Source organism: Cornus florida, unplaced genomic scaffold (genome assembly GCF_030987335.1).
Source record: "Cornus florida cultivar Cherokee Brave unplaced genomic scaffold, ASM3098733v1 CherokeeBrave_3.0.0_Hap2_Chr11, whole genome shotgun sequence".
Taxonomy (NCBI): domain Eukaryota; kingdom Viridiplantae; phylum Streptophyta; class Magnoliopsida; order Cornales; family Cornaceae; genus Cornus; species Cornus florida.
Genome location: NW_026775581.1, coordinates 124,557,251 through 124,575,205, shown reverse-complemented (window position 1 = coordinate 124,575,205; position 17,955 = coordinate 124,557,251). Strand labels below are relative to the sequence as shown.

At 33.3% G+C, this 17,955-nt stretch overlaps 1 protein-coding gene across 1 annotated transcript; it reads left to right on the top strand.

The window, feature by feature from the left end:
• The first annotated feature begins 3,275 nt into the window (after positions 1 to 3,275).
• Positions 3,276 to 12,685, top strand: LOC132283036 (SUMO-conjugating enzyme SCE1-like). Its single transcript, XM_059784907.1, has 5 exons — positions 3,276 to 3,594; positions 3,718 to 3,801; positions 11,575 to 11,727; positions 11,813 to 11,926; positions 12,372 to 12,685. Exons 1-5 carry the CDS (start codon positions 3,526 to 3,528, stop codon positions 12,432 to 12,434), a joined length of 483 nt encoding a protein of 160 aa, XP_059640890.1. The 5' UTR covers positions 3,276 to 3,525; the 3' UTR covers positions 12,435 to 12,685.
• The last annotated feature ends 5,270 nt before the right edge of the window (positions 12,686 to 17,955 follow it).

The window sequence follows — 17,955 nt, the reverse complement described above, 5'->3', positions numbered from 1 at the left end:
TAAAGGAGAAAGGATGTGTCATCCTTCATATTTTTCTTTCTTTCCTTGTATCATCTCTACTGAACAAAGGAAATTCATTACTTCCTTCATATTTTTTCTCCACTCCCTCTTTTACTTACTTCATACCGAACACAACATAAATGAAAATATTTAAATTACTCCTACATATCCTAATATATATATATTTTTTAAAAGGATCATATATTAGATGAACTAAATTATGGATACAATTGTGCTTGTGATAACATGCAATTATCTCTTAGTAAAGGGCATGTGAAAGAGGAGAAATTTGCTCTTTTATTGCATAGGACAATACAAGATTTGCTCTGCACCAAAATGGAGTCCTTCTAATTACATGAAAATGAGGGTGTGACCCAATAAATTGCCTATTTTGGATCTTTCCCTTATTGGTAGAGAAGTTCCTTAATAAATCATAATGTAGAAACAATGCATCTGGACCTCACTAAAAAGGTTGTCCCTCAATATTAAAACAAATGTAGGGTTTTCAAATTATTGACCTTCTTCAAAGTCTTCCCCTTAATGGCAGATGATTCCTAAATCATAAAACATGCAAAGCAATGTATATGGACTTTCTCTTTCTCTCTCTCTTACAAGGACATGATTGTGCTGCTTGATTCCCCCAGTAGCTCTGCTGCTCAGTTTTCTCTCTCTTTATAACTCAATTAAATGTTTGATAATTAAAAATTCAGTAATTTTTCTCTTGGCCACATTTCCAGATGGACTCCGGTTCTAATACTATTTGTAGCGGCCCACTTCACCATATGATATGATAATATCCGTTTTGGACCCGAGCCCACACTATTTTGCTTTTGAATTTTATCCAAAAAGGCCTCATATCATTTGAAAATAACAGCAGCACATATAAGAGTACCTAATTTTGAAAGATACATGACTATGCACCAAAAAAAGGGTGTCCCTCTAATTAGATGAAAATGTGGGCATACCCAAATGAATGGGGATCTTTGGATACTTTCCCTTAATGGGCAGAGGGATTGCCTTGAGTAATCATAAAATTCAGAGGCACTGCATGTGGCCTAAACTCTCTTTCCTTATATATGACTCTTTTTATGCACTAAGAGTGATGTTCCTCCTGTAAAAACAAAATGTAATGTATCTAAATTATTGTCCTGTGTTTCAGAGAGCTTCCCTTAATTGCAGAGCATGATTTCTAAATCAAACCAAAATCAATGCATTTAGACTAAATCTATAAATGTATTTAGACTCTCTCTCTCTCTCTCTCTCACACACACACACACACACATTGGCTCAGGAAATATAAAAAATGAGTTGTGTGTCTGATGAGTTAATCAATCCTTGACAATGAACCTTTTTGGACTCAATTTCCAGAATTGCCGAATTTTCCCGGAAGCAACACTTGCACAATTATATTATTTAGCTATTGTTTTTCTAATAAGTGCATCTTTGTCTTGCTTTATCAACTTGTGTTTTTACTTACATGTGGACATAGAACATTTCCAAAAGAAGAAAAAAAAAAAAAAAAAAAAAAAATTGAAAAAAGCTAAGGGTTTCTACTGTTTGGGTGTAAAATATTTTTTAGAAAATATATATATTTTACTTTTTCGTGTTTGATTGTCGTAAAATATTTACGAAGAAAAAAAAATATTAAAACCTAACAAAAACAATTTACTCACTATCCTTTGCCAAATACCGAAAAATAAAAAAATATTTTACCTGAAAAATGATTTACATCAAAGTTCCATATTTTTCTTGAACAACATTAGAATTTGTTAAATTTTTAAATGGATTCAAATTTTAAAATACAAGCAAAATCAAACGATTGTTATTTTTAATTTCTCGTTTTCTTCATTTTTGCCCATCCTTCCTGTTTTTTATGAGAACCAAAATAAGGGACTTGTTACTTGAATTCAGGTATAATGTTATTAACCTGGGCATCCATTGTGGCCCACACAAGCCATATCTTATGAGGAAAAGACTGATTGCGGAACTCAGTTTGTGAGAAGCCCAATACGCAAAGCCTATGACAATGGCCCGATTTAGGCTCATAAGTTAACATGTCCAAAATGAGTGCAAGAAAAGCCAGTAAAACCTCATTGAGGCCTTATTTTGGACCTCTGATATTCCAAACTGTGATGGGTCCGTCAAATGGACTGAATTTTATTGGGCCGGAAAACTTCAAAAACTTTCTTGCCATTTAGTGCTTGTGTGTGTGTGTTTTTTTTTGGGGAATTGCATTAAGCCCTCTTAACTTATAGTCTTTTATTGTAAATCCCTCTTTTAAATATTTTTAACAAAAAAAACTCACTTAACTAATGTATAGAATTGAAAGGACAAAAAACCTAGTGGGCCGTTTTAGCCCAACAAGACCCAAAATGGACCGGACTCGGCTCAATCATATCCCGAAAGGAACCGGATCCTCAAGCAGCGTGGCCCATATAGAAAGTTGTTTGTAACGTAAGAATTTTTTTTTTCATAATAGACGAGAAGATTTTTTGCATCTTCAAGAATATAAGGGTGGAAGAAAATCCAAGTGCCCCGGCATTAACTCCCTCTGTCTTAGTGTAAATAATTGTCCAATTTTATAACTAATGTAGAAATTTATGTATAATATCGGCATATTGAGAGCTTGCCATTTGATATCAATCTATAATATGACATAAAGTTAGGATGGTGTTTAGTTTACAACTCTAAAAGCAATTCTCAGAAGTTTTATAAAAAAATAATTTATAACTGAGTTTACAAAAATTAATTTTTAAAACATTAATTAAAGTAAAACTTTTTGCACAACTTTAAAATTTTCAATTCTTTAAAAATAAAAAATTAATTTTAGAATTACAAACTCAACATACTCTTTTATAATAATATATACTTTATTAAAAATTTTATACCTGATAGGGAAACAAAAAAAAAAGAATAAAAAATGTAAGTCAATCGCCAGGTCAGTCTTACCAAAAAAAAAAAAAAAAAATGTTTTAATGGAACTGTAATAATGTAATATACTCCTATTATAAGTAAATTTTCGTCATTATTATTAATTATGTCTTCTTTTGAAAGGAAAAAAACAAAAGAAAAAAAACAAGAAAGAGGAATGAAAGTGGGATACAGCTAGCATAGCGCCCGTCACGTGAAAGAACATTAATAGCGTGAGTTTCACGCTGGGATATAAGATTCTGATCCTTTTGACTTGTGATGGATACGGCGATAACAACAGAAAAAAAAAGTACCTACTCCTATAAAGAAACAACGGTTTCGAAGCCCATCGTTTACTGCTCCATTTGTCCTTTGATCGAATCTGCACCGTACGATTACTCAGTCCCACCATCCAATACTATTTACCCTTTTATTTATTTAAGGGCGACTGTGTGCGTGTGGTGTGGCGAACAAAGGGACTTCAGGAGCAGCCGAGGAGGACGAGAGAGAGAGAGAGAGAGAGAGATAGGGCTGCTCTTGTTCTTCTGTAAAAATTATATATATAAATATAATTATATATATAGAATAGAGAATTTTAGAGAGAGAAACTGAAGAATGTCTGGAGGTATTGCGCGTGGCCGTCTCGCCGAGGAGCGAAAAGCATGGCGGAAGAATCACCCTCATGTTCGGCACTCCACCCCTCTCTCTATTTATATATATCGATTGTATATAATCTAGGTTCTCTTTTCGTTTTAAATTTTGAATTTGCTTTTCGGAATTCGTTTTAATCGATGAGTTTGATTGTAGGGTTTTGTTGCAAAGCCAGAGACTCTTCCCGATGGTTCAGTGAATCTGATGGTGTGGCAGTGCATAATCCCTGGTAAGGCCGGGGTAAGTTTTCATGATCTTTTAATTTGCAACTTCTTCACAAACCTCATGTATTATTTCAATTTTACTGGTATGTGAAAGCACTAGTATTTTGTTTCTTGATTTTATATCTGTTTTCTATTTCTTCTCATTGTAATGGTTGCGATCATTATTCCCAAAATTGGTTAGTTGGTTTGGTTACTTCCCTAGCTGTTTTTGCTATGCCCAGTATTGAAACATTCCATTGTGACTTTTGTTTTTCCTTGTTCTCTATCATTTGTTCATTTGCCGTAATTCAAAGTAGTTAATGTATCACTTGGGTGATATTAATCACCCAAGTGGTGGATAAATGCTTATTTTTTATATTTCTACTACTACTTTTTTTCCCTTTCCCTGATTCATTTTTATACTTTTATTGGTTGGAATGTTAATCCTTGCTCCACTGTCACATAGATAATAGTTGAAGAAACTCTTTGAATGTTTTTCTATCTTCATAGTGCTGGCTTGTATGTTGTATGTCAATTTCACATGTGACACATGGTCATAAACGTGGCATGTTGTTGCATCTCAGGGAGGTGTTAAGTTCAAAACTAATTAATTTGAAAAAGTTTTGGCGGCACAATATTTTAGTAGCTCAATCAATATAGGCACAATATTTTAGTAGCTGCCAAGGATGTAGACTAAGGAAATGGAATCAAACTTGGTCTGTGAAGGATACTTGTCAAGAAAGCGGAAAAGAGGGCATGATTTGATGATAAACTTCCAGAATTTCAGGGAAAATTTGTGTTTCAACGGGAAGTTTACACCTTAGGATAAAAATAATTGATTTTGTGAGTTGTATTGCATTACGCCGTTATTATCTAATAGATATCTTTGCAAATAAATGCCTTTCTTAAGTGTAAATGCACCTTGAATGGATATTGAAGTTGAGGCTAGGAAATTTGAGTTGGTTTCACATTGACTATGTTTCATGCTAGATTACATGAATGGATAGATTCAATGAACTGCTATTTTGGCATTAATAATGAAATTTAGTGCATGAATATTGGACAATTTCTTTGATTTTGGAACTCAACACTTACTTGATCCATATCCTTCATTGTCCGTTGCTTAGTGTATCCCTGTTCAGATGAAACATGATGTTTGATTTTTCATGGTCATGTTAGTGGATGAAATATTTATAGCATCATCTTTAAAGTTTTCCCTTTTAATTAGTTACCAAAAAAGTCCATCCAGTTCACTACTTTATAAATGATTAATAATTATTATGCAAAACAAAATGCCAACTTGACCATGCTTCAACAAGCAATTTAAGTTTAGTATGCTTCTACTATATTAAAGAACTACTAGAATAATAAAATGTATCACCTTAACTACAATGATGATGAGGTGGAAAATGTGTCTTTGCTCGTGTTATCTATTTATAGTACTCCCTCCCATTTAAGATAATTTGTCCTTTTATTTTTTGGATGTCCCATTGTAGACATCCACCTTGAAAAGTTATATTATAAAATGATGTAAATTTCTTATTTTGCTCATTTCCAATTGATTTAAAATACATTGGCTAGTATATAAAGTTTCTTTTGGGAACATCCATTTTTTTCCCTTATTCAAAACATAGACACCCAATTTGCCCCTACAAGTGCTTGAATTATCGACCTTCTACTTTAGAAAGTGAGGAAGTACCACTAGACTACAACCCCTCCTCAATTTCATTTGAATGTGAATGCATTAATAAATGCTCGTCTCCTTAAAAGGATTGTTTTTCTAAGATGGACAGGTAATATGGAAGCGTAGGCAGTGGATGCACCAGCGTAACATACTATATACTCACTCAAGTAACATTCTTAGGTTTGTTGAAAATTGGATGTTTGGGTTGGACAACTTAGAATAATAGTTGGCCTTTTCTTTTATCAAGATATATAAACTGCACATCATCACTTTATTCATCTCTTCAAGTGTCAATTCTTTTTTCCACTAAATATAAAAAAGAATAGCTATTGGTTTCATAAAATTCTATAAATATATTTTGATGGCAGGGGATCATTTTTGGACAATTTCTTCTATTCGTAAAATGGAAAGTTAATTTTTGCATCATTTGGTAGGTTGAATAACAAGGAGGTTGATCAATTTTTGGATTTAGTAGATAATATGCTATAGTTAAATTGTTTTCTTTTTTGTATTTTTTGCCCTTCACAACCTGTTTAAATAAGTTGGTGTCTCCTCTTTGGTACATAATGCCCTACTTTAGGAGGTTGCCAATGAGTATTAATTAGTTTACTTTAAGATGTTGCCAATGAGTATAGGAGAATTAGTAAACGAGCGTTGCTATTACGATTTCAATGCAATTTACTATACTTGTTAGAATGATAGGATTTTAACCCCAAGGATATAAGCCAAATGGCAAAGAACTCTCACGTGGGAGTTCAAATCTCTTTGGGGCCACTAGGGAATTTTTTTGGTAATTGCTCGGTGCATGTTATGGGTGGCCAAGGATCGGATTACTATTCCGATATGCTCCCAACGGATTGGAAAAATCTTAATCCTTCACCAATCCGTGGGATAACCGATCGGCTCGGATCGGATCCGTGGATTGAGTTTTTGGCTAAATCATCCAATATTATTTACTTTTTTAACCATAACTCAATAGATAAAATTTCAATTTATCAACATTAATTCATATATTTAAATGATCATTAACTAATACATTCTTAGAGTTCATAAAATGATAATTAACTAATACATTCTTTGAATATAATGTGTATATATATATATATATATATATATATATATATATATATCGCAGATCGGATCGGATCGAACTCATTGATCGGATTGGATTGGATTTTAATAGCCCAATCCGTGAGGTACGAATTCAATTTTTTTGAATCTGCCACTAATCTGTTAGTGTAGCAATCCGATCCGATCCGCATGGATCGGATTGGATTCACGGATCATTTGCCCACCCTTAGTGCATGTGGGGACTGGGGGAGTGCATGTATCTGGTGTTGGATTATTGAATAAAAAAAAAGTATGATAGGATTTCATGAAAATCATGTAAGAAGATTTTATTTTTGGTAAGAAAGCAACAAACACACACACAACACTATCCCATGTGGGTAAGGGCCCGAGCCAATATAGGCTCGGGGGGCACATGTCCCCTGGTTTGGCCCCACTAACTATATATACATATATGTTTTTTATTTACATATATATGATGATGATAATCAATTGCTAAAATTGTCTCATAATTCTTTCTTTCTTTTCTCTTTTTCTCTTCAAATTCCTTTAAAAAAAATTACATTCCCCTTCTTCAATCAAACATTAACTTTTTCCCCTTTAAAGTTCTCTCATTTTTCTTTTCTTTTTCTTCTTCTTTTTACACTTATGTATGATATATATAGTATGTCCTTTAATGTTATTTTCTCTTCTATATATATCTCTTATTTAAATTTATGACTGTAATTTTATGAACCCAATGTGTGTAATGTGATAAATTTTGCATCACTTTTAAAATACGAAAATCCGAGGACAATTGTAATTGTATTCAAAGAAAATATTACCAATCAATATTTTGGTTATTATATTTGTCAACTATTTATCTTTCTTATGCTACTTGATTAGCGTATAATTTTATTTATTTATTTTTTGTCCCTTTGGGATGGGTCAATGGCTCGGTAAAACCCGAAAAGAAGTTGGAAACTACCCATGACTTATCCAATCTTATTGCAACAAATAAAACGCGTTACCTTGAAACCTGAATATATAACGACGTTACTAAGAAAAACTCCTAATAAGACTAGTAATTATGGTATTGTTAGGAGAGGTATGTTAGCCTAATCGTGGAATTTGTGGGTGTAATCAGGGTGATTTGACCATGCAATTATTATTATAATTAGTGCGTGTAATTAGCGGGATTTTACCACATAATTATTGTCATAATTAGTGACCGTTGTAAATTATATTCTGACTAATATAAATACATGGGACATGTTAGAAAAAGACCCTTTCTTACATTCTCATTCAAAATATCATATTCAAACCTTTTCATGTTTCTCTTGTATTTCTTCTTGGTATCAGAGCAAGACTAATACCAAGAAGAAATACAAGATACATGAAATAGAAAAAGAGGTGTAAAGTCTTAATAAGAAAGTAAGAAAAGGATTTTTTTTTCTAACATATCTATACCCATGTATTTATATTAGTAAAAAAATATAGTTTAAGAATAATTAAGTGGTCAAATCCCACGATTTGACTAACACATCTTGACTAACACTCTCCCTCGAGTTGGTGTCTTTGACGCCAAACTTGAACAATGTATATTAAAACATGGTCTTGCTAATACCTTTGGTCAAAATGTCTACAAGTTGCGGACTGCAAATATGACCAGATGGTGCGACCGAGCATGTGTACAAAATAATGCACAACACTTTAGGTGTAGAAATAATGTCAAGTGGGCACCATATTTTAAAATTTATAAAACCACTAAACACTTATACTATGGAGTATGAAGTGAGCAGGGAATAGGGATCGTCCCAAGAGATCTAAACAATTATTGGTTTTCGGAATTGAATTCTACTTTAGTGCTTATGTGATTGCTAAAAAGGGTTTTGTTTGTGATTAAAACTAATTTTAAACTAAATGATTGCAATAAAGAAATAGAGTTTAAGAGATTGGAAAGAGACTTAGAGTGTAGGATTCACCACTAAGCACATTCCCTAACTCACTAACTTTCAACTAATTGAGCAAATAATACTATGTAATCTATATATGGCTAACAATTGCAATGAAAAGTGTAAACCATCAATTTTAAGCATGGATCAACTGCCTAATGACAATTAAACTAAGTGTAGTGCTGTCCAACCCTAAGTAGAAGAATTAGCCACTCATGGTTGATGGATTCGAAGACAGAACAAGTTCCATCATTTGTTTCATCTTCTCTGAGTTTTTCTTCTTTTGTGTGCTTTTTCCAAGAACCCTAGCTTTTTTCCTTTTTTTTGTGTTTTCCAGAGAGAAACTTGATACAGAAAAATAAAACCTATTTCAAAAAATAATAATATTCTCACCTTTTACTAATCGGTATTGGCTCCCTTAAATAAACCTTATTGGAGACAAATAAGTTACAAAATAGGCCCAAAACAAGAAAATCCCGTAGCCAAATAAACATCAATCCCGCAATGCTGTTAGGTGCCGGGGGATCGATCCCCCAAGGGCATTTTTAGTTCTGTGAATAGTGGGGGATCGATCCCCCAAGGGCATTTTTAGTTCTGTGAATAGTGGGGAACGATCCCCCACTCTGGGGGATCGAGAGTGGGGGATCGATCCCCCAAACACCTTATTTAGCTCCATTTTGGCTCCGGGCTAATTTGTTTGCTTCTTCATCTTTGGGAACATCATCAAAGACCCGAAAAAGGTAGAATCGACCGCTTTTGAAGAATAAGCACACTATACGAACAATGGGCTGCGACCTTTTTTTGCCATTTTCTGAACTTTTTCCGAATGTCTTTGCTTATCTCCAAAAAAAAGCTTTAATGAACCGAAATTAATCCGTTTGAACCTTATTGACCTGAAATTGACAAAAACATAAATTAGAACTTAAGCATGAAAATAAGATAGATGCAAAGACTAAAATACCCTAGTTTAGGTGCTGAAATGTGCAACATTTAAGCACTTATCACCGGAGATGATTTTTTCTCAAATGAAGTGTTGATCAACTCATCAAAGTGTCTCTTCATACCATAAACAACCAACAATGCCTCCTCATACCATTTCATGGCTTTGATACCAAAAAAGAAATACTCCCTCCATCCCATAAAATTTGTTCACTTTGAGAACTGTGACTCACAAAATTGTAAAGGCTTGACAAATTGTGGGTCACAGTTCCCAAAGTGAACAAGTTTTATGGGACAGGAAGGAGTACAAGATAGAAGAAATAGAAGAGAAATATGTAAAGGCTTGACTAAGAAAATAAGATAAGGTTTTTTTTTTTTTTTTCATCTTTCTTTCTTTCTTTCTTTCTTGCTGACATATCTACACCAATGTATTTATATTAGTGAGAAATATAATTTAAAATAATTACGTGATCAAATCCCATTAAGTATGCCCACTTATTATGACAATAATTATGTTGTCAAATTCCACTAATTGTGACTAATTTTGTGATCAAATCACACCAATTATGCCCTCAAATCCCACGATTAGGCTAACATATCTCGGCTATCAGACATATCAATTGAAAATTATTATTTTTTGAGCATTACACACCCATCAGAACAAGGTTCAAACTTGTAGAGAATTATTAAGAAACATACATTTGTAGAACTTTTCTGGCCATTATAGAAAGATTTTATGGAGCTTCGAGAAAAATATTTGAGTTTTGTTTGGAAATATTAGGAAGTGTACAAGAAACCTTCTTCCTATAAAACCATCGTAGTTAGGTGAATTATTCGACCACTCAAGTTGTACATTACAATTTTTATTTGTTATTATTAATATTTTTAAAAGAATTAAGTTCTCTAATTTTGAATGCCTTAGTTTCTTGTGGATAACTTACCATCTTATAAAGTATTACTTAATGTCCTAATGTGACTTTAGAGACTTTTTTCCTTCTACTAAGGAGAAAGATATAGTTGACTTTTTCCTAGTGTTTTATTTATTTATTATTTATTTTTAAATAATAATAAGTAAATGGTGATCAATGCTATGACCTTAAATATAGTGGAATGGAAACATAGCATTTATTAGCCGACCCTAAGTAGTTAGGAAAGGTTTGTTGTTGTCGTCGTCATTTAAACAAGCGAAAGATTATTCCTAGTGTTGGTTCCAGTAATACAGGGTTGTGGGAAGAGCGACATGCAGGGGTGGAGGCTGTGTATGCCCAAGGGGGCACGTGCCCCCCTGCCCTGGCCTTTATAAGTTTTTTTTAATTTATTTACGTATATATGAAAATTACTCCCCCACCACAAAAAAAATTCCTTTCGCTCTAATTCTTTTCCTTTCAAAGTTTCGTACTTCCTCTTTCCTTCTTCTTCTTCTTCTATCACTATGCCCCCCCTGATCTTCTTCTTCTTTTGTCGGTGTGCCCCCTCTAAATATCCTAGCTCCGCCCCTGGCTACATGATATAATTTACCTTCGGCATTTTTGCACCAAATAGATGCTCTTGTACTCAAATTTACTTTCTTGCACTTGATAATCATAATTTATACAATGCACCAAGTGAAGTCTCCTTATTGAGTCAAAAGGTATCAATATAGTTTGAACAGGATATGGTTTGGCACCATGAAATTTCGTCAAGGATGTAACAGGTTGAAGTTTGGCATTGTGTGAGAACTTGAGTGGGAAGGATGAGGCATTGCTGTTAGAAAATTTCTTATTAGTGTATAAAATTATTGTGTGGTGTGTGTAAAATTATACAGCAAAATTCTCATCAATGTTTTTCTATATGTATAGTTTCTATATGCATCTATATGTCTGTATATGTAAAGTGTAAAAAGCTTTTCTGCAGACTGAAATTTTCGTCTTTATATCTGTACGCACAATCATATTTATTTCTTTGTTGAGTTATGGTATATTATTTGTTTCAGTGGCATGTTAAGGATAAATTTGTGCAATGGTTCTGTCCATGGCTTCATTTCTTCTCTATTTAGTTTCTCATGGCTCAAAATCTGAGGCTATAATGGAAAATTAATAGAAGTAATTGAGGATAAACTATAAATCCGGTTCTCTTGATATATTACCTTGTGTGCCATTGTACTTTGGGTGGCATTGAAATTGTATATAACATGAAATGGTTGCAGACTGACTGGGAAGGTGGCAACTATCCACTTGCACTGCACTTTAGTGAAGACTACCCTAGTAAACCACCAAAGTGTAAATTCCCCCAAGGCTTCTTCCACCCTAATGTCTACCCATCTGGAACTGTTTGCCTATCAATTCTCAATGAAGACAGTGTAAGTACATTGCCATTATGTTGAATGGTTTTTATATTGAATTTATTGGGTCACCTGATTATTTGTGTCCTTTTGTTATGTCTAGGGTTGGAGACCAGCCATTACAGTGAAGCAAATTCTTGTTGGCATCCAGGATTTGTTGGACCAGCCCAATCCTGCAGACCCTGCTCAGACGGAAGGATACCACCTCTTTATCCAGGTAATATGTGCTACTCTTGGAACTAAAATACATGAATTCCTAGAGCATTTGTATTTGTTGAGCATTCTGCTCGTCATCGTGCAATCACATTACAGAAGATTAAGGTTTGGAAGGGCACTCTTATTATTTTCTGAAAGAGAATTGGTTAGTTAGATATATATATATATTCGAAAGTTAAAGCAAACCCACTATATATATTATGCCTCCCCCGAGGCTCAAACACTCAATCTCCCCATTTGGGGAGGAGAGCTTATACAATCTAGGCTAGTGCCCGTTGGTTAGATAAAGAAAAATTAATGGTTAAAATACAGCCAATGTCATCAAAAATTTTAGTACTCTTTAAACTGGGGTCTTGATATTCTAAAAAATCAGTCAGGCCAAATGAATGCAAGTTGTTCCTAGTGGGAGAGTATGGTACTTAATAATGCATTTTAAACCTGTGCAGGATTCTGTGGAGTACAAGAAAAGGGTTCGGCAGCAGGCAAAGCAATATCCACCTCTGGTCTAAATGCTAACCTGGCATTTTTAGAGATTGTTGATGCTTGGTAATTGTCAGGTTGCCCTTATGTATGGTTGGACTGCATTTTATTTTTTATATATATATATTTTTCCTGGATTATAATCAACTTCTGTTGATGTATGACAACAGAACAACCAGCCAATGATGCTAGTAATTGTGCATTTTATTGATGAACCGGTCTCGATTTTATGTCAGAACATCTTTATAGTGTGATTATATTGTCTCTGATTTCTTAAAAATTTAGAAGTAACAACATGATCTCCAGTTACCTGCCCTGTTCCATCCCTAACGGGAGGAGAGCAAAACTTTGCTGCTTCTAAATTTTCTTAAGTTGCTTTTCAATGTTCGAGTCAGATTGCAGATGAGTCGTGTCTCATCTCCTCCTATTGATTCTGCTGTAGTGGAAAGTTTTCTTAGAGGATGAGGATCAATTCTTGCGGTGGGCATTCTTCCTCCCTCTAAAATTTGGGTGCGTAAAATATTATTATTATTATTATTATTTGGGTCGGTATCACTTTTATTATTTCGAACCTCCTAAAAAGTGCTTGAATGCTTTCCAGTTGCGTGAGTCGAAATGGATATTCTTGTTGGGTATTTTCATTTTTACCAAAGCACACTACCTTTTACCCTCACAAACCCACCGAATGAAAAAGAAATGATTGTTTGATTAAAATGCTTTCGGTGGGTCTACGTTATGTCCTTTTGTCACATGATTTGCCAATTGTTACGTGATGCTTTGACCACTGTCAAGCAGTTGCGCCGTCCTAATCAGTGGGTCCTACTTGGACGGATTAAACTGAATCAGATTGGCGCCCTTGATTGTTCATGTGCTTTGGCAATTTGTGCACAACTTGGATTTGAAAACTATAATACGAAGGTTTAATTTGGGTTGGAATTGAATTGCGGTTTTAACATGAACTCAAATAAAATAATAATGATCAACCTTCTTTCTGGAGCTTATTTTGTTTTCATTCTTGTTTGATTTTTATATTTTATTTTCTGAGAAATGTATGTATATTCAGTTTGTAAATTGCACTGACTTCCCCCTTTTGAGGTTTGAGCAAATTACAAATCTGGACCAAATATTATAAAATGACAATTTTGCCCTTCACTTTGTATAAAATGAAAATTACACTGACCTCCCAAATATTGTAACATGGACCTTCCTTTTTAACGGTTACCACCAGTCCATGATGAAAATCCAATTTGTTTCTAAACATTTTGAATTCTACCTTTCTATTTATATATATATGTATATAATTCACCTCCTAAAATGCAACTCCACCTGTTACAACACTATATTGCAATCCAACAACATACATAATGTTATAATTAACCACAAATAACGGGTGTTTTTTGTGCGGCGATGACTCATGAAGTTTAAATTAAAGAAAAGAAAGAGATGTTTGTTGTATGGTGTGCATGTATCTTGGTTAATATTTTATTTCTTCAGTCTCCAATTTGAGATGCATTCTTCGAGGAATTAGGATTAGGTTTTTATTAGAAACTATAGATTTTTTAGAGAGAATAAATGATTTTTAGAGAGAGAACGAGTCTTAGTAAGTTGAGTTTTAATGTTATTATTCAAGGGGTAATTTGGTTAAATTATACTAACTATTAACCTATTTGATGGTCTCTTGCTGACAAGCAAGGGTGGCATTTCTTGTTCGCATGTCATAATCGAGTTGTGTCGACTTAAGAATATTCTACTAAATAGCTTGGTCTGAGCACGATCTGTTTAATATTCATATAAGGAATTATTAAATGGGTTACACCTATTTACTAAAATAAAAAAATATATTAATTAATAATTCTAAATCAAATAATAAATACTAGAAAAATATAAGTTTCAATCCAATTTTTGAACTTAAATATAAATTTATTTATGACACGTATAGTTAAACGGGTATAAAGGGGTTACACGGGTTGACCTTAGTCTAAAGACGACATGATTAACTAAACAAGTTAATTATGTTAACCTAAACCGTTTAAGGTAAATCCAAATTCCTTTAACTCATGTCGTGTTCGAGTCGTGTTGGCGGATTGTGTTAAACTTTGTCACTCCTATGTGCCTACGTGACAAGTAGGGTGTGCACGCGGTTCGGTTCGATACGATTCCGCCAATAATCGGAGCCGATCACAACGGTTCCTTAAAAACGGAATCGGAACCATGTGTATATGGAACCAAATCGAATCGAACTGTGAGAATCGGTTTGGTTCCACGATTCCCCACCTATGAAGGCTTTGAGCCTTTGAGCCCAGTAGCCATATCTACTAAAACAATTAAACAGAATACATTCATACAATAGCAAAAATATAAATATAAATATAAATAAATACAGAAAATAAAACTTCAATAATATTACATCCCATCCCATGGTGTATGGGTATATATCGGAGAAGTTGTGTGATCGTGTCGCTGATTGAGAAGTCTGAGATGAAGAGATGGTGTGTGGGTGATTGAGAAGCTGTGTCAAGAAGACTGATGAGAGATGAGGACTGAAGATGAGAAGATGAGAGGAGTAGAGAATTGATGACTGATGAGGGTTGATGAGTAATGAGTGATGAGGACTTGAAGAGGGGAGGCGAGGGCGAAGCGACTTTAAAGTTCTATCAGATGATAGTTGAGATGAGGAAGGGAGGGGAGGGGAGGGGAGGTGAGGGTTAGGGTTAGGGTTAGGGTTAGTTTGTTTAGATGAGAGATATTTGAGTTTTTGTAATTTAGTGGTGGACCACGTGTTGGTATGACTAATAATTACTCAATTAGTAAGTATGTTATTAATAATATATATATATATATATATATATATATATATATATATATACGGTTCTAGTTCCCACGGGTCTGGAACCGAAACCGTAAGTCTACGATTCTTATTTTTAGAATCGGGACCTGTACCGGAATCGGAACCGGAATCGAAGCCACGGTTCGGTTCGGTTCCACGGTCTTTTTGTGCACCCTTAGTGACAAGGGTGGTGTGTGTTACAAGGTTTAGTTTTTAGGGGATGTCTGAGTAATTTTGAAAATGAAAAGGGAGGTCCGTGTAATTATGGTAAACATCAGGGAGGTCAGTGTAATTTATCTTATATTATAATATAAGGTTATTGCTGACTTTTCACATTTTTCGGTTGCCCGATAACAAAAGGTCAAAATAATAAAAAATAATAATATTTTTGTGTGTAATTTGTCCAAACTCTAGAAAAAATCAATATAATTTACCTTTAAAAATATATTCAAATACATTTCAAGAGACTACCGAAACTATGGATAATTTTTTTTAGAAGACCGAAACTATGGATTACACTCAACAAAGTCTTCTTCAAATTATTTCTCATTTGATTTACCAAAACCAAAATACAAATTATTTCTCATTTGATTTACGAAAACCAAAATATTTCTCATACATTGATTACATAATCCAAGGTGTGAAGAAAAAAAGACTATGCTCGCATGTGACCATCATCACAAATTAATGATCCCCACAGTCTCATATTCCATGGTTTTTAACTTTTACAGTTAATTCAAGTAAATAATACTTGGAGTACATATGTATTTATTATCAGTAGATTAGCATATGCCCATAAGAAGAAGAAAAATAAAACCTAGGCTAGAGTAGTGCAAATTTTGTCCAAGAGGACCACAGCTATGATTACACATTGTTCCCACTTTTGTTTCTGTGCATGTAGGGGACTAAACAATGGGACCTAAACCTAATGTGCTGAAGTGGTCATATTCAAAGGTTTATATATATATATATATATAGCAGATGATACATTTATATAAACTATATGCACCTATCTTATCGGATTAAGGAAATAATGAGATGGATTAAAATGATTAGATTTTGATAATTATGATCAATGTAGGACTGAAAAAAGGTAAAACAGCTGGCGGTGAGAAAAAGACCCACATGGGTCAAAATCACCAGGAGAGAGAGTAGGAATAAGGATCTCTCTCTCTCATAGTGACAGACAAAAACACACACTGGGAAGAAAAGGCAAGTAACAAATGAGCATGATTGTATTCTTGTGATTCAAAATCTTGGGTCTGATGAAAGTTAGGTGACTTTATTATGATTAAGAGAATTAATTAAAAAAAATAAATATTTGATGCGTCATTATAGCATCTGTTATTTTAATAAAATTATACACAAGGAAATTTTTAGAAGTTATCAACTGCTGTTTAAATTAATGGTTCATGATAAAGGCCCCTCAACCATGATGCATAAGTGATTCTAATTTTATTCAATAACAAGGACCGATTAGTATTCTTTTCGAAAAAGAAAAAAAAACATGGTTAGAATAGACCAATGGAAATGATGGAATAATCTATACATATATGCCTCTATATTATTGAGTTTTAAAATTTAAAGATATGAAATTAGAGATATATCTACATTATATTATATGATCTATATAACATAAGTTGTGAAGAAAATATATTATATGATCTATATAACATAAGTTGTGAAGAAAATATATATATATATTTTATATATTTTCTTCACAACTTATGTTATATAGATCATATAATATAATGTAGATATATCTCTAATTTCATATCTTTAAATTTTAAAACTCAATAATATAGAGGCACAGCTAAATACTCATATTTTTAAAACATTTTTGTTTTATATAATAGATTAAAATGACTAAAGTAGAGTGATATTATAAGACAACGCCAAAAATTATAATTCAGTTGTATATTTTTTTCCATTTTAAATATAAGATTAATGATGCAAGTCTGTTAAATTGAATTTGTTATTTGACAACAAATTTTTAAATTTTGTATTTTATAAAAAAATATATTATCCGCAATGTCTTCACTGTAGAATTGTGGATGCTCTCACTCCTTCAATAAGAGAGTTTTGGTAAAACTTGAATTGAATATGAATTTTTGTAAGGTCATTGTCTGACAACTTGCATGATCCAATACATATATTTGACACTAATTTTTTTCTTATTATTTTGTTAAAAAACTAACGCGCCCATTTGCTGACACGAATTAGAATTGTGGAGACGTTGTGGGAGGGGGTGTGAAACTAAAGTGTATAATTTCATATAGCTTGGATAAAAGTTAGAACGAAATCGTGCATGCTTGGGTCTATAATACCATATGATGAATTGATTTGTTATAAATTGTATCCGAAATTGTAACCAACAAGAAAGATACAGGAACCTTCTTATTTCGCCTTCACAAATCCTTTCTTTCCTCCCACCAAACAAGTCATAGAGTCGTATTTTATAAAACTTACCAACCTATTCTATTTCAAGTGGGGGGCACTGTAAACTTTTTGGTTGGAAATCAAGTTAACAAATTGAGTTTGGAAAAAAGCAATGAATATAGAGAGTTGGGTATAGAAAATGAAAGTCGATATCTTTGTGTTTTTATCCCTTTTGCTTTGTCTATATCCATAAGATAAAGGAGATTTCCACCCAAATCAATAGCTTGCTTCACTTTCATTGCACCGCATATCAATGTCAAACTTTGTGAACATATGACAGACAA

What these genes read in the sequence shown, in the direction of transcription:
- LOC132283036 (XM_059784907.1), top strand. Translation starts at nt 3,526, where the DNA reads ATGTCTGGAGGTATTGCGCGTGGCCGTCTCGCCGAGGAGCGAAAAGCA. An exon ending in TAATCCCTGGTAAGGCCGGG is followed by an intron (nt 3,802 to 11,574) that starts GTAAGTTTTCAT and finishes AAATGGTTGCAG; the next exon opens with ACTGACTGGGAAGGTGGCAA. An exon ending in GATACCACCTCTTTATCCAG is followed by an intron (nt 11,927 to 12,371) that starts GTAATATGTGCT and finishes AAACCTGTGCAG; the next exon opens with GATTCTGTGGAGTACAAGAA.